Source organism: Anser anser (assembly GCF_964211835.1).
Source record: "Anser anser genome assembly, chromosome: 24".
NCBI lineage: Eukaryota > Metazoa > Chordata > Aves > Anseriformes > Anatidae > Anser > Anser anser.
This window is the reverse complement of record NC_139745.1, coordinates 6902831-6926092: the sequence shown is the minus strand read 5'-3', so window position 1 is coordinate 6926092 and position 23262 is coordinate 6902831. Positions and strand designations below refer to the sequence as shown.

The 23262-nt window shown below is 64.9% G+C and overlaps 5 protein-coding genes across 11 annotated transcripts; 3 read left to right on the top strand and 2 right to left on the bottom strand.

Annotated features, from left to right (window-relative positions):
• Nucleotides 1-98: 98 nt before the first annotated feature.
• Nucleotides 99-2253, bottom strand: TMEM234 (transmembrane protein 234). Of its 2 annotated transcripts, none has more exons than XM_083810076.1 (5): nt 2159-2253; nt 1589-1740; nt 1122-1188; nt 890-982; nt 99-451 (listed from the first exon to the last, which is right to left on the bottom strand). In XM_083810076.1, exons 1-5 carry the CDS (start codon nt 2169-2171, stop codon nt 375-377), a joined length of 402 nt encoding a protein of 133 aa, XP_083666202.1. In that variant the 5' UTR covers nt 2172-2253; the 3' UTR covers nt 99-374. The 2 variants fall into 2 exon arrangements, with proteins under 2 accessions (XP_083666202.1, XP_083666203.1); XM_083810077.1 differs by having other exon boundaries at nt 99-425.
• Nucleotides 2145-6570, top strand: EIF3I (eukaryotic translation initiation factor 3 subunit I). The gene is made up of 11 exons (XM_083810060.1): nt 2145-2277; nt 2811-2903; nt 3020-3107; nt 3674-3739; nt 4008-4157; nt 4265-4392; nt 4662-4772; nt 5184-5273; nt 5491-5564; nt 5722-5814; nt 6146-6570. The coding sequence occupies exons 1-11, from the start codon at nt 2275-2277 to the stop codon at nt 6225-6227; spliced, it is 978 nt and encodes a 325-aa protein (XP_083666186.1). The 5' UTR covers nt 2145-2274; the 3' UTR covers nt 6228-6570.
• A 766-nt stretch (nt 6571-7336) lies between these two features.
• LOC310886010 (myotubularin-related protein 9-like) lies at nt 7337-11778 on the bottom strand. Of its 3 annotated transcripts, none has more exons than XM_083810016.1 (12): nt 11412-11778; nt 10724-10966; nt 10471-10530; nt 10050-10158; nt 9638-9763; nt 9373-9546; nt 9069-9286; nt 8777-8938; nt 8532-8673; nt 8210-8430; nt 7903-8054; nt 7337-7745 (listed from the first exon to the last, which is right to left on the bottom strand). In XM_083810016.1, exons 2-12 carry the CDS (start codon nt 10918-10920, stop codon nt 7582-7584), a joined length of 1725 nt encoding a protein of 574 aa, XP_083666142.1. In that variant the 5' UTR covers nt 10921-10966; nt 11412-11778; the 3' UTR covers nt 7337-7581. The 3 variants fall into 3 exon arrangements, with proteins under 3 accessions (XP_083666142.1, XP_083666141.1, XP_083666143.1); XM_083810015.1 differs by lacking the exon at nt 11412-11778 and adding an exon at nt 11075-11330; XM_083810017.1 differs by lacking the exons at nt 10471-10530; nt 11412-11778 and adding an exon at nt 11075-11328.
• Nucleotides 11779-12132: 354 nt separating this feature from the next.
• Nucleotides 12133-13631, top strand: FAM167B (family with sequence similarity 167 member B). 2 transcript variants are annotated; one of them, XM_083810070.1, is made up of 2 exons: nt 12133-12562; nt 13092-13631. In XM_083810070.1, exons 1-2 carry the CDS (start codon nt 12281-12283, stop codon nt 13350-13352), a joined length of 543 nt encoding a protein of 180 aa, XP_083666196.1. In that variant the 5' UTR covers nt 12133-12280; the 3' UTR covers nt 13353-13631. The 2 variants fall into 2 exon arrangements, with proteins under 2 accessions (XP_083666196.1, XP_083666195.1); XM_083810069.1 differs by having other exon boundaries at nt 13089-13625.
• Nucleotides 13632-14542: 911 nt separating this feature from the next.
• Nucleotides 14543-23220, top strand: LCK (LCK proto-oncogene, Src family tyrosine kinase). Of its 3 annotated transcripts, XM_083810034.1 has the most exons (13): nt 15038-15247; nt 17643-17749; nt 17849-17930; nt 18007-18097; nt 18212-18310; nt 18446-18549; nt 18644-18793; nt 19098-19250; nt 20315-20494; nt 20915-20991; nt 21072-21225; nt 21631-21762; nt 22065-23220. In XM_083810034.1, the coding sequence occupies exons 2-13, from the start codon at nt 17648-17650 to the stop codon at nt 22265-22267; spliced, it is 1527 nt and encodes a 508-aa protein (XP_083666160.1). In that variant the 5' UTR covers nt 15038-15247; nt 17643-17647; the 3' UTR covers nt 22268-23220. The 3 variants fall into 3 exon arrangements, with proteins under 3 accessions (XP_083666159.1, XP_083666158.1, XP_083666160.1); XM_083810033.1 differs by lacking the exon at nt 22065-23220 and having other exon boundaries at nt 14543-15247; nt 17852-17930; nt 21072-21757; XM_083810032.1 differs by lacking the exon at nt 22065-23220 and having other exon boundaries at nt 15013-15247; nt 21072-21757.
• The last annotated feature ends 42 nt before the right edge of the window (nt 23221-23262 follow it).

Sequence of the window (23262 nt, the reverse complement as noted above, 5' to 3'; positions counted from 1 at the left end):
GTCGTCCCTTCCTTCCATGGCAACAAACCGCACTGGGGTTATTGTACAGCTCCCTACATAGGTTCCTTCCACACACAGTCAGTTGATCCCAGAAGGTCCATTTGAATTATTTATTAACCATTTATTACCCCTCCTCCCACCCCTGCTTTGAAACACCCACAGAAAAAGATTCCTAAAGACACTAAACAGGATGTCCTTGCGATATGCCTTGCTCCACCCTGGTGCTTGGGGAATCCCATCCCTGCTTCCAGGCAGCTGGGTGTCAGAAGGAGAGCCAAGCGGTCGGCTGCTGAGCCAGAAGCTCCCCTCGTGCCACAGGGTCACGTTTAAACGCGTTCTCTTCCTCTGCTCGCTGCGCCTTGGTCACGAACCAGCTACGCAGAGAGTGACACCCAGGAGGGTGAGCGCCATTCCTGCCACGGCCCCTGCAGAGACAAAGCACAGTGTGGTCCTACAGCTATTTTGCCAGGCTCTGGGGTTTTAAGTTTTCAGTTTCCTGCTGTTTTCCAACTTTCTGAGCGGGATAATGTTATAGTATGGAGTGAGGGATGGGAAGGGGTATGAGTGGTCACATTCTGGGGCTTACGGGGCATCCTGTTTCAAAGTGGGCGTATTCCTTAGTGTTTCTCTTATGGTTAAATAGTTAGGTAAAGGCTCAGGCCTGTAAATTCTGCTAGCTTAGAACAGCCAATTCCAATTCACTTGCCTTACTCACATACAATTCAGTTTCACTTCCTTTTCAGCTTCCTAGCCAGAACTACCACTTAACCAGTTTCAGTGCTTGTGTCCATGTTTGCTGGTTTTCAGGAGAGCGGAGGGGAGCACACAACTGTAAGTTAGCAAACAGATGCAGGAGACAGGACACCAAAATGCTTTAAGTGCAACTTACTTTTACCACCGATATCCTCTCCCAGAATCCTCCCAGTCACCAGAGTGAAAATCAAAGCCAGGGAGTTACAGAGCGGTACTGCCAGGGACAGGTCTGAAAATGAACAGCGTAACACCAACAGTTTATTACAAGACATCTGACTAAACATCGAGCAGGTCACCAAACTAATCACTAACATGGCTCCTCCCCAAAATCCCGATCCACCCGCTCCACAAAAGCAACGACAGCTGACCTGCAGATGCCAAGGTGAGGTAGAAGAGGAGCGATCCGCACTGATTGAGCAGGAAGGGCACCACGTACTGCAGGAAGACCACAGCCAGTCAGTCACAGCACGGAAACCACCCCGCAGCGAGCAGCAGCGAAGGAGCCCTGATCCCCTTGTTCTGTGCCATGTTTGGCAGTGGAAATGCAGCCCGCCGCTGACTGCTGCCAGTCACGAGCTGTTCGGTGCCTTGGTTCCCCAGTCTGCAGGTGGCAGGCAGGGCTTACTTCGTGTAAAATGTGAGGATTAACGACCTGCTTTGTACAAAGCGGTCTGAATTCTGCACGGGAAGAACAGCACTGTAGGCGAGTAAATGAAATATTACAGAGGATAACTAATTCTTCCACCAGAAGGGACGTTTAACAGTTTAAATAACGGTATCTAGTGCAGCTGCACACAGGAACGATCCCGTGACCCCCCCCGGCTCGGGGCCGCACCTTGTAGTTGAGGCCCAGGAAGCTGATCTCAGCCAGCAGCTGCCGCAGGCGGCCCCGGCGCCGCAGCTCCTCCAGCCCCGCCGCGCCCGTCCGCAGGAAGGGCCCGGTGCTGCCCCACAGCGCGGCCACCAGCACCAGCGCCGCCGCTTGCCCTGCGCCACAGCCTCAGCTCAGCAGCCCCGGGGGACGCGGCCCCGGCAGCGGCCCCGAGGCCCGCCCCGGCTCAGCCTCTCCCCCCCGCACGGGGCCTGCCCTGCCCAGGGAGGCCCCGAACGACCCCAGCTCTCCGCAGCCTCCCCTCAGGGGAAGCCCCGGGCCGGGCCGGCTGCCCCCAGCCCCCCGGGGCCCGCCCCTTCAGGGCCCTGCCTGCGGCCATTGGGGCCTGAGGCCGCGTCCCCCTCGGGGAAGGCCCCAAAGCCCCAAACCCACGGCCGCGTCCCCCTCCCCGCCGCCTGCCCGCAGCCCCCCCGTGCCCCTCTCCCCGAGCCCCGGCCCGGCCCTGCCGGGGGCCGCAGGCCCGATCCGCCCGCCGCCATCCCGGCTCCCTCGTCCCCCATCCCGGAAGCGCACCCGCGGTCGCCATAGCAACGGCGCCGGAACTTCCGCCGGCCGCGCGCCCTCTGACCCGGAAGCGGTGGCGGGGGCCTCGCTGTCTGTGGGGCCTCGGCTTCGGCAGCGCCGCCGCCATGGTGGGAGCGGGGAGGGGGCGGCGGGGGGGGCTGTGAGGGGCGGCGGGGGGCTACGAGGGGTTGGTGAGGGGTTGTTAGGGTGGTGGGGGGCCTGTGGGGGGCTGTGAGGGAGCGGCGAGGGGCAGTAAGGGGTTGTGGGGGGTTATGCGGGGCTCTGAGGGGTTGGTGAAGGGCTGCGAGGGGTTTGTGAGGAGTTGTGGGGGGATGTGAGGGGCTGTGAGAGGTTGGTGAGGGGCTGTGAGGGAGCGGCGAGGGGCAATGAAGGGTTGGTGAGGGGTTGTGGGGGACTCTGAGGGGCTGTGAGGGGTTTGCGAGGGGTTGTTCGGGTGGTGAGGGGGCTCTGGGGGTCTATGAGGGAGCGGCGAGGGCCGGCGAGGGGTTGGTGAGGGGTTATGGGGGGCTCTGAGGCTGTGAGGGCTTATTCAGGCAGTGCAGGCCCTGGTGGGGGCTCCTGGGCCGTGACGGCCGTGTGGGGGATCCCGGCTGAGTCCCTCGGCCCTTTCTGACCCCAGCTGTCACCTTCCCCCCCGCAGAAGCCGATCCTGCTGCAGGGCCACGAGCGCTCCATCACGCAGATCAAGTACAACCGCGAGGGAGACCTGCTCTTCACTGTGGCCAAGGACCCCGTGAGTGCGGCGTAAATCGGCCCCCATCCTCCTTGGGCAACAGGGAAGGGGCGGTGGTGGGTTAGCGGAGCCTCCTGAGGAGGTCTGCATGGTGAGGGCTTCTCCCCTTCTCCTAGATCGTCAACGTTTGGTATTCAGTGAACGGGGAGCGGCTCGGCACGTACAATGGCCACACGGGAGCCGTCTGGTGCGTGGACGCAGACTGTATCTTTTGGTCGGCAAAACCAGTTTGTCTGTGCTCTGCTTATTATTTGGAGTGATTCAGCTCAGCCGTTCCTTTCAGCTGCTGCCGTGTGACAGGCGGGGAGGCCACGTGGTGCTTTTAACTTTCCCTTACTCCATCTCTTGAATATTCTTGCTTCTTTTTCTTTCTGGGGGTGTTGTTTGGAATAATGTATGCAGTGACACCTGCCCACATTTGTGCTTGAGGTGGCCCAGGGAGCTCGAGGAAGGCGTCCAAGTTGAACAAGATCTTCCCTCTCCAACGTGGGTAGGACGTAGCAGAGGTGAAAATGTACAAAGGCTGTGTTAAGGCAAGAACTGTAGCCTTTTTCTCACCATTTCAGGAGGCAAGTTGTGGGTTTTATAGTAGGAGCACTTGGACTCGCTGTCTGTACTGGAGTATTGCCACTCCTATAATGGAATTTGCTCAATCTCAGCAATTTCTCGCTGTAATGCACCCTTTTGACCTTGTGTGTAAATACTTTCTGGGTATCTAAACAGCTTCTGGGGGCTGCAAACACGCTGATGTTCCTTAACTGGTGACCTAGGGGACACCCGACACGTGCTTACTGGCTCTGCAGATAACAGCTGTCGGCTCTGGGACTGTGAAACAGGTACGGCTCCTGGCTCCCCGCCGCCGGCTCTGACTCCCGGCACTGCCCTGCTCTGGAGTTTGTGAGAGGTCTGAATCCTAACAGGGGTGTGTGTGTGTGTGCCCAGTTTCTAGTGAACGCCTGGGGCCAATTTACTCACCTCCTATTTAGTCCAAGCGTACTGGCCTGCTCATCCCCTCAGTTCTGCCCGGTATCCTGCCCACTCGGTCACTGTCACTAATTTTGCGGTGCAGGCCCCAGTGAGTGACGGTTTCTGCTCTGTGTGCAGGAAAGCAGCTTGCCCTGGTGAAGACCAGCTCGGCGGTGAGGACGTGTGGCTTTGACTTCGGAGGAAACATCATCATGTTTTCCACGGACAAGCAGATGGGCTACCAGTGTTTCGTGAGCTTCTTTGACCTGCGGGACCCCAGCCAGATCGGTGAGGACTCTGAGCCTGTGCCTGCAGCAGGGAATAAGGGGAAGCACTGACGGCCAGAGCTGGTGCCATGCTGTCTGTCTGTCCGTGTCCTTCCTTCCTTCCTGCAGAGAACAACGAGCCTTACATGAAAATCCCCTGCAGTGACTCTAAAATCACCAGTGCTGTGTGGGGCCCCCTGGGGGAGTTCATCATCGCAGGGCACGAAAGCGGGGAGCTCAACCAGTTCAGCGCCAAGGTCAGTGCGACAAGGGGCAGCATCTCCTCTGGCAGCAGGGCGTGGGGAGGAGGCTGCAGCATTCCTCGGTGGTCACGGGGCAGAACGTGGGCTTCTTGGCTCGAACCAGCAGCCTCGTGGAAGGATAGTGAAAATATGTGGTTCCCTTTAGCCAGGCTGACGTAGAAATGCCTGTCCTACTGCTGACAGTGATATCTCCTGAACTGTTTTTACTGGGGAAGCGTGCTCGCTTTGTTTGCTCACTGAAACTGCCTTGTTTGACCCTTCAGTCAGGGGAGCAGCTTTCAAACATCAAGGAGCACACCAAGCAAATCAATGACATTCAGACCTCCAGGGACATGACCATGTTCATCACCGCCTCCAAGGACAACACAGCCAAGGTGAGGCCTCCTGCTGGTAACGCAGCGGTCTGCTGGTATCTGCTCGTAGCGTCTCTGCTCAGAGACTACCTCGGGGGTTTGCTCCTTGGAAATTTGAGTGGGTGTAAAGTCAAAGCTGGGTGGGAGACTTCAGTGGGAACGGGGAGGCATCGCCACATTAAACTAACAGCAACACCAAAATGAAGGCTGCGGCGTGCTACCTGCAGAAGGTGTAAAGGTGACACTTACCTTGGGCAGGTATTTGGGGATTCTGGAGAAACGTCTTTGGGTTTTGGGTGCCCGTGAGCAGCTTCAGTGCTCATACCTGCTTGTGTGAGGACTGGCAGCCTGGGACTGGGGTTTGTATGAGTTATTTGGGCTGCACGTCCTTCTGCAGCATAACTCTCTAACTCTGTCCCTTTTGCCTCTTAGCTCTTTGACTGCACGACACTGGAACATTTGAAGACCTTCCGGACAGAGCGACCGGTGAACTCTGCCGCACTCTCCCCCATTTTTGATCACGTAAGAATGATCCCGCTCGTAACGGTCTTACTGCGACTCCTGCCTTGTCCCAGGTGGCTGGAAGGCACGGCATCACCACACCAGCCTGTGATATAAACACGGCTGTGGGATGGGCCCCGGGAGCTTCACTGCTCTCTAGTGCAGGAGCGCTTCCCTGCCTGCTGCTGCGCACGTGGTGCATGCAGTCCTGCAGTGTTGTGGCCTCTGCTCTTTGCAGGTCGTGCTTGGTGGTGGGCAAGAGGCCATGGATGTGACCACGACCTCCACCAGGATTGGCAAATTTGAGGCGAGGTTGGTGCTTTCCTCTGGCAGGGCTGAGTCCTCACCCAGAGTACTCCTGACGTCTTGCTCCTGGCAGTATTTGGAGGAGTCATTACAACTGCAGAGCTTTTTTGAGGAAATCCTGATTGTGTCCCTAACCAGGCTCCTGACTTCTTCCTTCTCCCAGGTTCTTCCACTTGGCTTTTGAAGAAGAGTTTGGCAGAGTGAAGGGTCATTTTGGTCCGATAAATAGTGTCGCTTTTCACCCCGATGGAAAGAGGTAAGGATTTTTGCAGGTCTTCCAGCGTGCTCAAATCAAACCTAGCCTGTGCTTTGGTTAGGATATGGCTGGGCTCACAGGAGCTCTGCAGTGGGGATGAAGCCAGCACATTCCCCAGTTCCCCCATTCCAACTCTGCTGCCTCCCGTCAGGCTGGCTCTGGGGGTCATTTACGCCCTGCTGCACGTTTTCCTGTGTCACTGATATTTTTTTCATCTTGTGACTATTTCTTAGCTTTTGGAGGGTGTTCTGAGAACAGATTCTGTCTCTTGCTGATATAAAGCTGAGCTCCTGACAAGACCGACAACTTTCTCATCTTTTCTCCCGCACAGTTACAGCAGTGGTGGTGAGGATGGCTACGTTCGCATCCATTACTTCGATCCCCAGTACTTCGAGTTTGAGTTTGAAGCCTAAAGGAGGACGTCCTCTCCTCTTCTTCCCTCTTCCTATCTGTTGCCCAGTCCATTGGCTCCTGAGCAGAACTGTTGTAAGGCCTGAAGTTGGTCTGCTCCGCAGGAGGCAGCAGCAAACTCAGGGGCTGTATGGAGGGGGGGATATAGAACCCCAGCCAGCTCAGAATGGCACAACCTGTGGCTTTCTCAGGAGGTAGAGTGAGGGTGAGGAAAGGAGTTGGGTTGGCTGCCTGCCTGCCCCTGTGGATGCTAACTTCCTGGCCTGCTGGGCATATTTATATATCAGTGGAGGAAAAAAAATCGGCAGGAAATAAATAAAAAATCTTTTCTAAACGCCAGAAAAAGTGCCTCTATTCTTGTGCTCTGGGACAAAATTAACCTGGCTGCTTTGCTCTCCCAGCTCTGCTGGCACTGCCTCGCTCTCCGCCCCCCGGCAGGCAGCGGTGCTGCTGCTCCCTGCGTGCCTCTGTCCAGGTTAACTCTTTCCCAGCAATGATCTGCAGCTGCTGAGGTCCAGCCCTAGCAGTGCTGGATCCGTGAACGGGCTGGAAGCGCAGTAGCCAGTCATTGTTTTCCAGATGATGCGCGCCCAGTTCTAGTGCTTTGTTTATTTGCTGGCTTGACCCTGAGCCAACTTTCCTCATGGAACAGTTATTTCCTGCGCTAGGAAGGTTGTGTTGCAAATCCTCGTCCTAGCCCTCTGTCCCCGTGTCTGTCTGCTTGGAAGGGTGGCTCCTATCTCTTTCCTTCCTCGAAACTGGGTTCAAGGACCCATTTCCCAGGCTGGCTCCCAGCTTGGAGTGACTGATGCAACACTTATGCTGCAGCCAGCGTGCCTGTTGTGGAGAGGCTGGTGTGAGTTTAGCGTGTTCTGCTGCTGTGCCAACCACGCCTCGGTCACGGAGCAGGGCCGGCATGCTGCAGGGGAGCTGCTGGGCACGTCGGCCTCCTGCCTTCTGCTCCACGGGTGGTCCAGGTCCGAGGGCTGCTGCGATCCCGCTGGGGAACAGAGCAGGAACCTGCCTGAGGGAGCAGGGCTGCTCCTGGCGCTGCAGAGCCCTGCGCTGCCCAGCTCCTGCCCGAGGAACACCACACAACGCAGGACCAGGCTGCGAGAGACCACTTTACTGTGCCACGTTCAGTCTGCGTGGCTGAGAGGCTGCTCAAATGCGTCTGTCCCCCCTCTCCCTGGGATGTCCTCTGCGTTCCTGGTACGCGCAGGCTTCCCTGGGCTCCGCGGGGTGTGTGTCCTGCACACGTCCCGTGGAAAACTGCTGCATTGCCTTGACCCCTCAGCCCATGGTGACGGGGTGAGCGGGATGTGATTGCCAGGACCAAAGTGCCCGTGCTGCTGCTCATCTTTCGTTCTCCGTCCGAGCAGCGGGGTCGGAGAGCGACCGGCTCAGCCTGCTCCCTGCGCTCTCCTTGGCAGGTGCCTCATTGCCCTCCACCAACCGCTGCATCTCTGCCCGGGCCTCATCTAGGTACTGGGAGGGACGGATCCATCGGAAGAATAAGCCTAGGAGACAAGGGGTTGTGTGTCACTTGAGGGAAAAGCAGAGCAGCTTTCCCTAAGCCACCGCATGCGACCCAGCCGAGGTGGTGTCTGCGAGCGAGCACGGCTCCGGCCTTGGGTTTGGAAAAAGGCAGCTGCCTGAGGGCTGGCCCCAGCTCACCCTGCCACAGCTGGATGCTCTGGGGCTCCACGGAGGGCCAGATGACCAGCGGGTTGTGCGAGTAGAGGGGGTTCAGGTACTTCTTCTTCTCCTCAGGCTGGTTCAGCCAGGCCCAGAGGGAGTGTGTGTTCTCCTTCACTTTACACAGGCACCTACAGGAGCATTGAGAAGCGTCTCAGTCCCTGGGGCCGCGGGGCTGGGGCTGACCCCAGTTGTTGCCGTGAGGGTTTGGCTCTGCCCAGGGGCAGGGAGGTGGCCGTGGCACTGCTCCTACGGGGTGCTGCCATCCCCACCTCCCAGCACTCGCCTCTCCTTCTCGTTGTTGCAGAGGAAGGTGCCGTAGTCGGAGGCGTAGGCGTTGTCGAAGAGGGTGAGGAGGAGGCTCTCGCCGAACTCCAGGGAGAAGGGGAACTGGCGGCTCAGCTGCCACACGCAGTCGAGGAAGAGGAGGAACAGCGGCGCCTCCTGCTTCAGCCGGGCGTGGGAGTAGGCAGAGCGGGCGCAGCGGAGGTGGAAGGGGTGGCCGGCCTGCAGGACCCCGAAAAAGTCAGGGAGATAACAGGGGTGAAGGCGACCGGCGGTGCCCAGACAGGCTGGGGGCCCCCACCCCTTGCTTCTACCGCTCTCACCTCGATCCACTCCCGCTCCAGCAGCCCCTGGAAGCCCACCACCGTGCGGCAGCCCGGGTCCAGGATCACCTGCGCCAACGCCGTCACCAGCAGCGTTGCGTCCGTCCCCTCCGTGCCATGCACCAGCACGCTGGCCTCTTCCCTGCAGGCAAGCACGGGTGATTGGGGCGCTGCTGGCCGTGCCCGTGGTTGGTGCCACGGTGCTTTGGCCGCAGCGAGGGGCCGTGGGGTGGCAGCAGCCCTACCTGTCGAGGCACTGTGCGGCCAGGCAGGCCGTGCTCAGGGCCGCCTTGACGTGGCTCAGCCAGCGGCAGCTCTCCAGCCGGCTCAGCCAGCGGTCCATGCTGAGCGAGGCGTCGTTGCAGGCTTCCACCAGCTTAATGAAGCTCTCCTGCAGCGGGCGGCCTCTGGGAGGGAAGGAAAATGGGGTGAGGGGCTTGGGGGGGTCTGGTTTTGGGGGGCTGGGGCTGCTGTGCCAGCTGCAGGGCAGCGCAATCGCCCCAGTTAGAGGAGCCAGGCTTTGGCGCAGCCCCTCACCGCTCCAGGGGCCGGTGCAGCCGCTTCCACTGCGGGTAGGAGGACTTGGGCTCTGTGCCACCCCCCGTCATCCGCGCCTGCTTCGCCGCCTGGGCCGACCGCGTGTCGATGATGAAGCCCCGCTCCCCCTCGTCCAGGACCGTCCCCAGCAGCACCTCGTCCTCGGGGCAGCGCTTTCGGTTGGGGCCCGTCAGCGGCTGGCTGCTGCGGAGCAGCACCTGCAGGGCGAGGGGCCGCGGGCAGCCGGAGCCGGGGCACGGCAGGGTGGGATGGTGGTGGGAGAGGGCTGGGGAGACGGACTCACGGTCCCGTTCCTGGGGTGGTAATAGCTGAGGACGGGGAAGCGCCCGCCCTGCCGGAATCGGGCCGCCCTCCGCAAGGTGTCGTCGCTCACGGCCGCCGGCACGATGACGTCCGCAGGGTACGTGGGGCAGGTGGTGAAATCCCTGTTCAAGTCGCTCAGCCGCCACTGGCTTGTCTGGGGGAGAAGCGGCATGGGGGCAGCGGGGTGTGGGTTGGGGGAGTCGCTTATCCCCCACCCCGCCAGCTGGGTCTCCCCCCCGCCTCACCTGCGCAGCAATTTGCTGGAAGTATTGCTCGAGGGGGAAGAGGTGCCACCCCTCCTCGAGCCGCAGGTCCTGGGGTCTGTAGAAGAACGGGTACATCATCATCACGGAGTCCACCGAGGAGAGGGCCTGGAGCAGAGCAAAGATTGGAGTTGGGGCGCATGGGGACAACTGGGAACGTCCCCACCGCCCCCCCCTCTGCAGCCCCCATCCCTGTTCCCTCCTTGTGGCCTCGTCCCAGCTGCAAGCAAGGGCTGGCATCACAAAGTGCCCGTGCAAACACAGACCAGGAGCTGAGTGTTTACCCACGTTAATGACGGACCCAGAGCAAACACTGCAGGCAGCCACCTTCTCCTGCCAACCCTTTGCAGCCCGGAGCGGCTCCGGCACGGCTCGCCGGCCACCCAGGGCTCACCTCGATGGAACTGGCGATGTTCAGGCACTCCTCCATGCCCGGGATCTCCAGCTGCAGCACCTTCAGGTCTTTGCACCGCAGCGTGATCGTGCCGGAGGAGCCGGCGAGCCTGGGGAAGGCAGCAGGGTCAGGGCTGGCAGCAGGGTTGCGCGGGCAGGAGGGGGCTGCGCACGCAGACAGACAGCAGCAGAGAGCTGCCCCCGCTCCCCGGGAGGATGCAGCAGGGCAAAGCGCTGTGCCGAGGTGACCGGGATCCCGTTGGTTCTCATCCGGCACCGGTCGCACGTGTGTCTGGAGGTGCAATTTCCATCATCTCCCCTCCTCAGAGCAGCTGCCCCTGCCCCGCGGAGCCGCCGTGGTTAGCACAAAGCCGGGCGCTGCTGGGCGGGTTTAGCAGAGCCGAGAGCACTAAAAGCCAAACCTGGTGTCTCGCGGGGAGTCGTTAGTCCGGGGGGGCTGGTACCAGCCTAAATTCTGCACTCTGAGGCATGGAGGAGAAGAGGAGGTCAATGCCCGGCGCTGCAAGCATCCCCAGCGTGGGCCATGGGGAAGAGGAGGGAAGAGGCTCCGCGGCCGCAGCCGCTGGGAGGGCAGCGGGGGGGGGGAATTTCCCCCCGCCAACATGGGGTGACGCCACGAAGGGGGTTTCGGGGCCGGCAGCGGGGGGCACCCACCTCTTCTCCACGGCGTCCACGTTGCGGATGAGCAGCCAGAGCTCCACGGTGCCGGGCTGGCCGTCCCCCCCGGGGCAGGAGGAGAGGAGCAGGTGGTGGCTGGTGATGCACAGCGTGCCCCTCACCGGCGGCAGCCCCGCACACGACAGCAGCACGCTCTCCACCGTCGCCGTCTTGATCAGCTCGGAGAACTCCATGGCGGCGGCTGGGCTCCGGGTCCCGCTGCGGCTGCCTCCGGCAGGGCTGGAGGGAGAAAGGGGAAATCGTGAGTGGCGCAGCAAGGCCTGGAAACCCCCCTCTTCTTCCCTCCCCGAGCCACGCTGGGCCCTTCAGCCTCTGCTTGTCACCTACAGCCTGTGCAGCTTCCTCCCCGCGGGGAGCCTCGCTTGTTTCCTCCCCGCAGTGCTGTCACCGCAGGTGGGGAAACTGAGGCACGGGGCCGAGGGGGGTGAGCAGCCCGCAGGCACTCCGGCAGCGCCGGTACCGGCTGCAGGGGGGGGATTTGGGGCGGCTGGCGGCGGTGCGGGGGCCTGGGGCCCCCCCGGCTCCCCGCGGCACGGGGCGGGGGCGGCTGCAGGGCGCTGCCGGGCGGGGAGGAGGAGGAGGAGGAAGAAGGGGGGAGGAAGAGGAGGAGGAGGGGGCGGTGAGCGGCTCGCAGCGGTGCCCGTCGCGGCCCCCCCGGGCTTACCTGCTCCGGTCCGCGGCCCTCGGTGGCGGGGGGCGAGCGGGGGGCAGCTGGGGGCGAGCAGGGGGCAGCGGGGGGCGAGCGGGGGGGGGGGGAACGGGGCAGCAGCGGGGGAGCTCAGGCCGCGAGCGGGGCACATCGGGGTGCCAGCAGGGTGCCAGCAGGCACCTCGGGGTGCACGGGGGGGGGAAATGGGGGGGCTGGGGGTGCCCGCACAGCCCCGGGGGCCGGGGGCGCGGAGGGCGCGGGGCCGCGCAGCGCAGGAACGGAGCCGCTGCGCGCAGGGCTGGGCGGGGGGGGGCGGCGGGGCCGGGCAGCGCTCGCACGGCCCCGGGAGGGAGAAAAAGGGGGGGCAGGGAACGGCCGAATGCTGTCCCGGGGGGGCCGGGACCGCTGTACCCCCCCGAGGGTCCCACCTTAAGGGCCCCCCAGCGGTGCCCAGCGGTGCCCAGCGGTGCCAGGAGCCGGGCGCCCACCGCAGCTCACCCCGCGCCCCCCCCCGTCCCGCTGCACGCGGAGCCGCTCGTTTTCCTTCCTTTCCCCTTTTTTTAGCAACCTCCCCCCCCCCCCCGCGCCCAGCCCGGGCCGGGAAGCCGGGGTCAGCCCGTGCCGATAACCGGGCTGAGTCCTCGGCCCGCAGCTCGGGGAGCCTCCTCCCAGCCGGAGGCGATGATGCTGGACCCGAAAAGGAAAAAATAAAAATAAAATACGAAGTACACCCACCTCTTTGCACTCTGGCTCGGCAAAGTTCCTGCCCGTTATCATCATCCTGGTGTCCCCGGGCGTTCCAGCTCCAGCTCCGGGGGTGGATAAAGGGCCGCGGCTGGGCGCCTTTTGGGGCTGGGGCCGGTGACCCCCCCGGAGGCTGAGCCATGGCCCTGGGGCAGCTGAGCTTCAGCGAGCTGGGCGCCGAGGAGCCACCCATGGGCGAGGAGAGCCTGGCGGGCCTCAAGGCGCTGACGGCCAAGCTGAAGCTGCAGACGCGGCGCCCTTCCTACCTCGAGTGGGAGGCCAGGGTGCGGGGGCAGCCCTGGGGCAGCCGGGCCCCCAGCGGGGCAGACAGGACCCCGGGGCACCCCAGGGGCGAGCGGGACGGCGGCGTCTGCGGCTTCCCCACCGTGGGGGCGGCTCTGGAGTGGCTCAGGACGGAGCTGGTGAGTAGCAACTGGGGGGACGTGGGGTGCACGGGGTCGTGCCCAGCCCTGGCATGGGGGGGGCGAGGGGATAACGGCGGCTCCAGCCGCAGCCCCCAGCTTCGCCCCTTCTTTGCCAGCACGGCTGCTGGGTGTGGATTTTTGCCGGGTGCTTGGGGCTCTGCCCATCTCCCCTGCCCAGTTCTCTGAGTCATGGCCCTGCGCTTGCTGCCCCCTCCTGCTGCCCTGCTGGGGCACAGCTGCGTGACCTTCGCTGGTGCAGCAGAGGCAGCAGCCGTGTGGGCACAAACCTTCCTGAGCCCCCCCCAGGCTCTGTGTGTATGCGTGTGCACCCCCGTGCCAGCCCGGGGCTCTGTGCGTGGGCTCCGCGCTGACCCCGGGACCACACGTTCCCAGTGCCCAGTGGGTCTGTGCCCTGGCCAAGCCCCAGCCCCGCCACCCCAGCACCCTGCTGAGCCCCCTCCAGCCGTGCCCCGTGGCTGTGCCCCACAGGGGCTGTGGTGCTGACGGCCCCGTGTCCCCGCAGCAGGAGCTGCAGGCTGCGGACCAGCGCCTGGCGCAGCAGCTGATGCACCTGCGGGCACAGCTGCACCGGCTGAAGGTGGAGCAGGCCTGCCACCAGCACAAGGAGATGCTGGACGACGCCACCTTCGGCCTCGAGGGCTGCGAGGAAGACTCGGACCTGCTCTGCAACATCCCTCCCAAGGCCGCCTTCCTGCTCTCCATGCCGCTGAAGCACATCGGCGTCACCCGCATGAACATCAACTCCCGGCGGTTCTCCCTTTGCTGAGCATGGCGGGGCCCCGCGGGCACCCATGGGTGCACCCAGGCTCGGTGGGGCTCGCGGGTGCCTCCTGAAGCACCGTGGGGATGGCAGGGCTGGGGCTGAGCTCCCTCTTGCAGGAGGTGCTCAGTGCTATGGGAAATGCTACTGTCCCCGTGGGACACGGGGTGTCCTGGGGCACCCGCAGCCCTGTCCCTGGGGATGTCGGGGTCAGCAAGGCGAACGATGTGGGGGCAGCTCTTTGAGGAGGAATAAAAGGAGGTGGTGGTAGGAGCCAGTGGTTTCTGTTGTGTGCACCCAGGCGCCTGCCCGCGCCTCCAGATATGGCTCCCGGCCCTTTGCGGTGGGGCGGCCGGAGGGGCCGTGCTCCCAGTGCTGTCCCACAGGCTGGGGGGCTTCTCACCACTTTTCTCACCCCGTGCTGGAGGGATGGGGCTCTGCTTTGGGCACCCCACTGCCAGCCCCTCCCCAGGCACCAGCTGCGATGGGTGCTGGGGCTGTGCCGCCGCAGGAAATGCTCGTCACCGAGCTGCTTGTGGGCCGGCAGCTGGGTCTTGAGGCCAGGAGGTGCTGGGGGCTGCACTCAGGGCCCCTCCAACCCTGTCCTGCCCCAACCCCAGCCCCTGGTGTAGGAGAGCGGCCCTGGGTGGTGCTGGCCAGGCCGGGGGGCTTTGCTTTTGCTTGTTTGCTTCCTCCATCCATGCCAAACCTTTTGCAGGAGAAGTTGTCACAGCTGGGGTGCGACTTTCACAGAATGCTTTTCGCAAGCAGTGTCAGGGGAGACGCGGGATGGTGCAGGGAAGATGGGGGGGTGCCTCAGGGACCTTTTTGGGTGCTGCTTCCCCTGCCTGGGGTAGCAGCAGGACGCGGGGAGAGCTGCACATGCCCCCGAGGCTGCGGCACACCAGAGCCTCTCCTGGGGCACCCCTGGTGTTGGTGAGCACAAAGGGGCTCGGCTGCCCCTGGGAAATGTCCCTGAGGGTGGGTGCTGTGTTTGGTGCTGCCACCGCAGCGCTCCCCCCGCTGACGCAGCTCCCCCCCCGGCACAGGCTGGGCTTCCTGCCCATGCCTCCGCAGAGCAGCCGGCAGGTACCTGCGGCTTCATGTCTGATCGCAGAAGCCAAGACAATAGCTTTGTGGTTGCTCTGCTCTGAGCTGTTTCCAAAAACCCAGGGCTGGTGGCGTGGCACAGCCTGGGCACGAGGTATCCCCTCGGCTTTCTCCCCAGCCCGGCCGGCACCGTGCCTCTCGAGGTGCTGAGGCCTCGGTTGATGCAGTGGTGACAGCCAAAGCGGGGGCTGCGGGTGCAAGCGGTGTCACGCAGCCCACACGGGGTCCAGCACGGCCCAAGCCAGCGCTGAGCCTGCAGGCACCGAGCACTGGGGAGGGGGCTGCAGAGGGGATGGGGGGGGCTCACGCAGCCTGGGCCGTCTGGGCAGTGGGTGACAAAATCCCAGCCATTGCCGGCACCACGCTGACAATGCCCAGCTCGTGGGACCCCGCTCCCCCTGACCAAACGGCTCCGTGTCCCTCCGTGTCCCCTCGCCCACCTGGGGCTGGGGGCGCCCGGAGCAGGGACCCCCCGCGCGCAGCCCAGCTGGGGCTGGCAGGAAGCTTCAGGGTTTGTCACTAGCTCTTTGCGGTCGTGTGCGAGCTGCGAACCAGTTTCTCTAGAGTTTGCTCATGAGGCAGGAAACCAGGGCAGGCGGCGAGCAAGAGCGAGCAGCGGCGGCGGCGGCAGCAGGGAGCGCGCGCCCGCGTGCGGGGTCGTGGCTGCGCTGCCGGCCGGTCACCGCGTGCCCGCTGGTGATGGGGAGGACGTGAGCGGGGACGGTGCCATCACTGCTGCTGCCCGGCCATGGGAGTCTGAGAGCGGCTGGTCCTCACCTCGCTGCCAACAGGTAACGGGGGCCGGGGCAGGGGTCTGCGCCCCTGGATGGGCGCTGGGACCCGCGGGGTGCCTGGAGCAGGGGGTGTTGCACCCTCCAACGTGGCCCCGTGGAGGGGTGTTAATGGGGGCTCACCACTGCGGGGCCGGGAGCACTGGTTCCCCAGGGGTCAGGAGGGGACACGGGGAGCAGCCCCGTGCTCCCCGTCCTGCTGCAGCCACCCAGCCGGGATGACAGCGGCCGCCCCGCTGCCCCGTGCCCACCCGGGATGCGAGCGCTGCCCCCTCGCAGTGCTGGCCCCGAGCCCCCATCTCCGGGGCAGAACGGGCGACTTGTCCCAGCGCCAGGCCCTGTCCGCCCAGCTGCGGGAAGAGCAGTGGGTTAGTCCCGGTCCGTCACGGCCCCATTAAGGACAGTTTCGGGCAGTGGTGTGTCTGGTTTTGGTGCTGTTTTGGATCAAATGCCTCCTTACCCTCCGTGATGGCGCGTCGGGGCCGGCTCCCCGGGCTCAGCAAGGCACGGGGCCAGCGTCCAGCTGGGTCACAGCTGACTTGGGGACACCCGGCTTCGGGGCCAGCCCAGCCTCAGCCCCGCTGGCGCCCGCCCACACTCGTGACCAAAGCGGCCAGCCCTGGCCGGACAGGCACACGCGGAAGGGCCAGCACAGGCAGGAGGAGGCCGGGGGCTGCTCGTGTACCCCCGTGCACACGCAGCCACGCACCGGGGGACACGGCGAGGCACGGGGCAGGGGCACCGCCACATCGCTTTCACGCAACCTTCGCAGCAGAAATTCGTTTGCACAGATGCAGGCACAAAAACCTGACTTCAAACGCCCCGAGATGCGGCACAGCCCTCGCACCGAGCAGGTGAAACGGTTGCTCGGTGGAAATTACGCTGTGGCTTGAGCACATAAGAAAAAAAAAACGACGATAGCAGCACCTCCCTCTGAACCCCGGCTTCTCGCAGAAAGGAAAAAACACCTCCCGGCCCCGCTCGCCTTCGGTAGACGGGCGTTTGAAGTGCTATGTGCAGGTTGGGAGAGTGGGGGCTTTTCTTCCACGGGGCCGGGCTCGGGCTCGGGTCCGGGTCCGGACTTTGTCCCAGGGCATCGCTGGGGCCTTGCCCGTGCCCTGCATGAACCAGACCCTGCGGGCGGCCGAGCTGCCGTGAGAGCGCTCTCAAAGAGGCGGCGGCGGAAGCCGAAGGCACCAGGGCGGCTTCTAGGCCCCAGACGCTGTGCGGGTGGGCTCGCTCGTCCACCCTCTCCTTGCCACAATCACTCGTCTCCTGCTCCCATCGGTCACCGTGGTGGTGGGCACCCCAAGGTGGCACCGTGGGGATGGTGACGATGTCCCCTGTGTCCCCCCAGGCATGGCAAGCGGGTGGCGCTGCCCCTGTCCCGCTGCCCCCGCCGTGGGGAGGTGAGCACAGGGTGTTCCCGGTCTCCGAACACGGGGCTGTGCCTCTCCCGGTGGCCGCTGGCTCCGGTGGCTGGGGCTGGTGGCACCCAGGGGACACCGAGCCACCCCCCCAGGGAGCCCTTCAGGGCCTTCCTTGTCCTGACAGAGGACATTCCTTGTGCCCCCAGCTGCACGGTGGGTGCGTGCCCCTTGGAAGCACCGTGCACAGCTGCAGCGCTGCCCTCCCCGGCAGCACCCCAGATTTTAATGAGTGCCTGTGAAAACACAGCTGTGCCTGTGACTCCCAGTTGGGAAACCGAGGAGGAAAAAATGACGGCAGCGCTGGTGGGCATCGCCCCCAGCCAGGTGGCTTTGGGCTCAGCCATCCCTGGGGACCCCCACTGCTGCACCGCCTGCCCGCAGGCCGGAGCTCGCCCCCCCAGCGCCTCCAAAAGCAGCCGCTGGTTCCTGGGCAGGGACACCTGGGTGGCTCCTGGCAGAGGTTCCGAGAGCTCGGCGCCTGCAGAAACCACACAGGGCCCCCGAAGCCCCCGAGCTCCCCGGTAGAGCCTGGGGAAGCAGGTTTGGGGCCAGACCTGGGAGGGGGCAGATCCTGGCGGCGTGGGTGTGGGGGATTCTGCAGAAGAGCTTTTTCCAGGGCTGTGGGCTGCCATTTCCATGTGACGCAGTGCCGGGCTCCGCTGGCTTTTGCAGGAAGCCAAAATGACACGAAGGCCCCCTCTGCCCACACAGGGCACCGGGGCTGGTGCTCGAGGTGGGGGTGTCTCGAGAGTAATCGCCCTCCGTGCTTACCAAAGCCAGAACGGCACCAGGAGGAAACAGGGCTGGGGACAGAGCCGGGGGATGCCCTCAGGGGCGTGCAGGAAGGGCCCAGTGATGTGGGCGGTGGGAGGGATGGGTGCGGGGCTGGGGTGGGTGGGTGCAGAGATGGGGCTGGAGGGGCTGGGGGGGTGACGGCTGCGCTCACTGCCCCGCGCCCCGTGCAGCCACCATGGGCTGCTGCTGCAGCTCGGACTACGACGACGACTGGATCGAGAACATCGACATCTGCGAGCACTGCAACTACCCCATCGACCCCGACAGCAAGCGCCAGGTGAGGGGGGGGGGGGGTGAGCGGCCAAAAAAACCCCCACGGGTAGCGTGGGGCTGTGGGGGGGGGCTGCACTGACGGGCCCCCCCTGTCCCTGCACAGCAGCTGATCCGCAATGGCTCCGAGGTGCGCGATCCCCTGGTGTCCTACGAGGCCACGTCTCCGCCGTGCTCCCCCCTGCAAGGTAAGGCCTGGCCGCGGAGGGGGGGGTGGCTGCGGGTGCCCCCATCGCCGCCTCCACCCTGCCCCTGTTCCCCCAGACAAGCTGGTGGTGGCCCTGTACGACTATGAGCCCACCCACGACGGGGACCTGGGGCTGCAGAAGGGCGAGAAGCTGCGCATCCTGGAAGAGTGAGCGAGCGCCGAGGGGGTCCCCTTGTCCCCGCGTGCCCCCCCCGGTCGGTGCCCCGGTGCCGCCGGTGGTCCCGGCAGTGGGGGGGGACTCACACGGCCATGTCCTTGCAGGAGCGGGGAGTGGTGGAGGGCGCAGTCACTCACCACGGGCCAGGAGGGTTTGATCCCCTACAACTTCGTGGCCATGGTGAACAGCCTGGAGCCCGAGCCGTGAGTAGGGGCCGGGGAGCAGCCGTGCGGGCACGGAGCTGTGCCGGCACAGGGGGAAGACGCAAGGGCTTCAGCACAGGGGGATGGATGTGACCTGCACCCCCCTCCAGCCCTCACCCTGCCCTGTGTCCCCAGGTGGTTCTTCAAAAACCTCAGCCGCAAGGACGCTGAGCGGCAGCTCCTGGCCTCGGGCAACACGCACGGCTCCTTCCTCATCCGGGAGAGCGAGACCTCCAAAGGTACCGGTGCCACCGGCCCTGCCGGCACCTCCTGCGCCGGGAAGCGCACCAGGAGTGCTGGGGACCCGTGCCCACACCGCGCCCCCCTCCCCAGGCTCCTACTCGCTGTCAGTGAGGGACTTCGATCAGAACCAGGGCGAGACGGTGAAGCACTACAAGATCCGCAACATGGACAACGGGGGGTACTACATCTCCCCCCGCGTCACCTTCAGCAGCCTGCACGAGCTGGTGGAGTATTACACACGTATGTGCCGGCCTGAGGGGTGGGGTGGGATGGGGATGGGGATGGGGATGGGATGGGGATGGGGATGGGGATGGGGATGGGGATGGGGATGGGGATGGGGATGGGGATGGGGATGGGATGGGATGGAGATGGGGATGGGATGGGATGGGATGGGATGGGATGGGATGGGATGGGATGGGATGGGATGGGATGGGATGGGATGGGATGGGATGGGATGGGATGGGGGTAGGACGGGTCAGGACCAGCAGGACACTCAGGCACCCTGTGCACGCTGATGCTGGTTCTGCCTCCCCCTGTGCCGCAGGCAGCTCGGACGGGCTGTGCACCCGCCTCGGCAAGCCCTGCCGGACCCAGAAGCCGCAGAAGCCGTGGTGGCAGGACGAGTGGGAGGTGCCGCGGGAGTCGCTGAAACTGGTGGAGAAGCTGGGAGCGGGGCAGTTTGGAGAAGTCTGGATGGGTGAGTCAGGGTGAAAGCGGGGCGCTTCCTCCTGCACAAGGGCACTGCTGCGGGCAGCGTCGGCACAGGCCCGGGGCTGCAGGGGGAAGCCGGGGCCCCGCACGGCGCAGCCGGCACCTGCCCAGCTGTGGGACATGGGCTTTTCAAAGGGCTCTGGAAGAAGGGAGAAAACCAGCAGTGAGAGCACAGGCCCAGGGATAAACCAGAGCAGCCCAAACTTCCCCTTTCTCCCATCCGCGGCCACCCCGACCCCTGCACTGATCCCTGGGCAGGCACCCGCCGCCGGGACGTGGCAGCAGGCGTTTGTGCATGGGGGCTGCGCCCTCAGCTCCACTCGCCCTATGTACATCTGGGGCTTGGCACCAGAACAGAAGCACCGTGCGTGGCTCTGGGGGGGAAGCAGGGCTCGTGGTGGCTGCTGCTGCCACGCTGGGAGCGCCCGGGGCTCGGTGGCTGCGTGCGGCTTCCAGCACGCTACTGCCGAGCCACAGCAGCTCCTCCTGCTGTCCCGGTGCCGTGGTGGGGAGGGCGCAGCGCTGCCCCGCTGCCTCCATCCGGCCCCGAGCGGGGTCCCCGCCCTTGCTCCCATGGGTGCTGGCAGCATCCGAAGATCCCCTCCGGGTGCCTGGCAGGGGCTGGGCTGTGGCAGCGCTGCCCGGCTCTGCCAGCTGCCCTGCTGGGAGCCGCTCGGAGGGTTAAAAGCCCAGCACCAAGTTTCCTTTCCTCTCGGTGGCTAAAAGCCACACGTAAAAATCTCTGCCTGGTAGGTTAAAATGTGGCTACAGACTTCTGCCAAGGAGGCGGCCAGAGCACACACGGGGCTGTGACTGTCCCCACGTGGCCTGGCCCTGCTGCAAGAGCCCGGGGCCAGAGGGTCCCTCGCTGGCCTTTGCTGTTCCCAGTGCCCCTGGGGCCAGGCTTCATCCAGCCTTTAGAGCCCGGACACCTTCCTCGTGTTCTTTTGGGTTGGGATGCCCTGAATTGACAGACGTAGCCCCCAGCCCTGCCTCCCCCGCCGGTCACCCTCCCTCTCCCCTGTCACGCTGTGCCCCTTCTCTCCGCAGGCTTCTACAACGGCCACACCAAGGTGGCCATCAAGAACCTGAAGCAGGGCAGCATGTCGCCCAGCGCCTTCCTGGCGGAGGCCAACCTCATGAAGAACCTGCAGCACCCGCGGCTGGTGCGGCTGTATGCCGTGGTGACGAAGGAGCCCATCTACATCATCACCGAGTACATGGAGAAGGGTGAGGGCGCCGAGGTGCTGCCCGCTGCGGGGCTGGCACCCAGAGGGGTGGCTCGGGGCCGTGCGGAGCCAGGGTCCTTTCCTCTCCCATCACCGTCCCCATCAGTGCAGGCGCAGGAAACCCACCAGGGCACCACGTGTCGGTGCTGGCTTTTGTGTTTTGAGCTGTTCCGGGGGACTTTTTTCCTCCCTGTGCTGAGCTTTCACACCACAGCACTGTGCTGGCTTGGAGCCGGAGGGGGGCAAGGACCTTGCAGGCAGCGTGGTGTCCTGCCCCGCTGCTCCTGCCCCCCTCCCGGGGGCTGTGAGCCCCCCAGTCTCATGCTGGACATGGCACTGAAGGGGTCGGTGCCCCAGCAAAGCTGCTGCCACGATGGCAGCCAGCGGGAGGCAGCCGCTGAGACCTGCGCCTTCGTTGCAGGCAGCCTGGTGGATTTCCTCAAGACCTCGGAGGGAGTGAAGCTCAGCATCAACAAGCTGCTGGACATGGCCGCGCAGGTCAGGGGGCACGGAGCCACGGGGGGCATCTGATGAGGCTTTCCCACTCCTCCTATTAATGCGATTAATCCAACCTGCAGATCGCCGAAGGCATGGCCTTCATTGAGGCCAAGAACTACATCCACCGCGACCTGCGGGCTGCCAACATCCTCGTGTCGGACACCCTGTGCTGCAAAATCGCCGACTTCGGGCTGGCTCGCCTCATCGAGGACAACGAGTACACGGCTCGCGAGGGTGCGCCTGTCGTGGCCCCACGCGCGTCCCCTCTGGGGCTGCTGGAGGAAGAAACCCCATCCTCTGCCAGGACCCCGCATGCCCCGTCTCCCTCATCTCTCTCCCCCCAGCTGGAGGGGGCTGCCAGAGCCCACAGGCCCACCCGGCCCTGCTTTCGGCGGGCTGACAGCCCTATCTGGTGGCTGCTGCAGGAACAGGCGTGCAGCCCCACTGCGGGGTCCGTGCCGGCGTGTGTGGGCAGCCGAGCATGGGGGGCCGGGGGGTGGCAGCCACCAAACCCAGCCCGTCCCCAGGCCTGCGGCAGGGGCAAAGGCTCGCTCGAGGTTGTCACATCAGGTTAAACAGAGAGGGGTGTAAAGCTCGGCTGTAGCACTTTATTTTTTCCCCTCCCGCTGTTTTTTTCAGGGGCTAAATTCCCCATTAAGTGGACGGCGCCGGAGGCGATTAATTACGGGACGTTCACCATCAAGTCGGACGTCTGGTCCTTCGGCATCCTGCTCACCGAGATCGTCACCTACGGCCGGATCCCGTATCCAGGTCAGGATTTCCCAGCAGCTGCGGGGCGGACGGGCTCGCACACGCACGCACGCAGGCGCACACGTGTGAGTGTGTGCATGCACTCCCGCACGCACACATGCTCCGCCTGGCCCCGCTCCCTGCCAGCCCGCGATGGTTTCGACCTCTTCCCAGCGCACGTGGCCAGCCGGGCCCAAAAATCACGGGGGAGTTCGGAGTTTGGGGCGGGGGGAGGAAGGTTTTCCATGGGGTTTGCTAATGTGGGGGGCTTCCTGCAGCAAGGGGGTGGCCCAAATTCAGTGCCGCACGCTTTGTCCTCGCAGGGATGACCAACCCCGAGGTGATCCAGAACCTGGAGCGCGGCTACCGCATGCCGCAGCCCGACAACTGCCCGGAGGAGCTGTACGAACTCATGATGCAGTGCTGGAAGGAGCGGCCCGAGGAGCGGCCCACCTTCGACTACATGAAGAGCGTGCTGGAGGACTTCTTCACCGCCACCGAGGGCCAGTACCAGCAGCAGCCCTGAGGGCCCGAGCAGCCTCGGGGGCGCGGCGGGGGGCACCGCTCTGCTCCCCGTGCCGCGGGTCCCCGCAGACTCCTTCTGCACCCCCCGGCGGGCACCGCCTGGACCTGGGGGAGCAGCAGCACAGACTCGGGGTGCACCTGAAGGCACACATCGCCCCCCCAGAAGGCAAAGGGCCCGCGGGCCCAGGGGACATGCCACGCACCACCGTGCCCACCCGGCTGCACGCCACCTCCGCCGTCCGCCCCGATGGTGGCTGTGAGGTCCTGGGGACCGTGTGGAGCCCCCCAAAGGGCTTCAGGACCGGGGAGGCTTCAGGACCGGGGAGCCCCTGGAGTGGCTGCGGGGCCCCGGGGACCGTGCGGGGCCCCCCAGAGGGCTTCAGGACTGGGGACGCTTCGGGACAGGGGAGCCCCTGGGGTGGCTGCGGGGTCCTGGGGACAGTGCGGGGACCCCAAAGGGCTTCAGGACTGGGGACGCTTCGGGACAGGGGAGCTCCTGGGGTGGCTGCGGGTCCCCGGGGACCGTTTGGGGACCCCAAGGGGCTTCAGGACCGGGGAGACTTCAGGACAGGGGAGCCCCTGAGGAGCGTGGAGCCCGTGGTTCCCCGGGGGGCAGCAGCCGGGGAGCCCCGCACTGCCCCGGGCAGGGCCGCAGGGGCTTAGGGCTTCGGCCTCGGTCCCCCCCGGGCCCGCAGCGCCTGCCCCGGGCAATACAGGACCGTGGGCCCGCCGCCAGCCCCACCGGGACCGGGCAGAGCGGCCCCGGGGCCCTGGCCGTGCCCCCCACCCCCCCCACCGGGGGTCCCGCACCGGGCCCCCCCCCGCCTTCACGCATGGTTCATCCCCACCTGCCTCCCCCCTCCCCTCTCCACTCCCCCCCTCTCCTCTCCACAATGGTTCCGTCCCGCCCACCTGCCCCCCGCCCGTTCACCCTACGGCGCCTTCCCCCCCCCCCTTTCCCCAGCGATGGTTCGTCCCGCGAGCCCCCCCCCTCCA

Bases quoted from the DNA above. Each gene is read 5' to 3' on its own strand.
- TMEM234 (XM_083810076.1), bottom strand. The intron at 1,189-1,588 runs GTGCGGCCCCGA...GTCTTCCTGCAG, and splicing joins TCCTGGGCCTCAACTACAAG to TACGTGGTGCCCTTCCTGCT. The intron at 983-1,121 runs GTCAGCTGTCGT...GTTCATTTTCAG, and splicing joins CCTCACCTTGGCATCTGCAG to ACCTGTCCCTGGCAGTACCG.
- EIF3I (XM_083810060.1), top strand. The intron at 2,904-3,019 runs GTGAGTGCGGCG...CCCTTCTCCTAG, and splicing joins TCACTGTGGCCAAGGACCCC to ATCGTCAACGTTTGGTATTC. The intron at 5,565-5,721 runs GTTGGTGCTTTC...TCCTTCTCCCAG, and splicing joins ATTGGCAAATTTGAGGCGAG to GTTCTTCCACTTGGCTTTTG.
- LOC310886010 (XM_083810016.1), bottom strand. From the start codon at position 10,920: ATGGAGTTCTCCGAGCTGATCAAGACGGCGACGGTGGAGAGCGTGCTG. The intron at 8,431-8,531 runs GTGAGAGCGGTA...GGGGTCCTGCAG, and splicing joins TGGAGCGGGAGTGGATCGAG to GCCGGCCACCCCTTCCACCT. The intron at 7,746-7,902 runs GTGAGCTGGGGC...CTTGTCTCCTAG, and splicing joins GAGCATCCAGCTGTGGCAGG to GCTTATTCTTCCGATGGATC.
- FAM167B (XM_083810069.1), top strand. From the start codon at position 12,281: ATGGCCCTGGGGCAGCTGAGCTTCAGCGAGCTGGGCGCCGAGGAGCCA. The intron at 12,563-13,088 runs GTGAGTAGCAAC...GTGTCCCCGCAG, and splicing joins AGTGGCTCAGGACGGAGCTG to CAGGAGCTGCAGGCTGCGGA.
- LCK (XM_083810032.1), top strand. From the start codon at position 17,648: ATGGGCTGCTGCTGCAGCTCGGACTACGACGACGACTGGATCGAGAAC. The intron at 17,750-17,848 runs GTGAGGGGGGGG...GTCCCTGCACAG, and splicing joins ACCCCGACAGCAAGCGCCAG to CAGCTGATCCGCAATGGCTC. The intron at 18,311-18,445 runs GTGAGTAGGGGC...CTGTGTCCCCAG, and splicing joins AACAGCCTGGAGCCCGAGCC to GTGGTTCTTCAAAAACCTCA.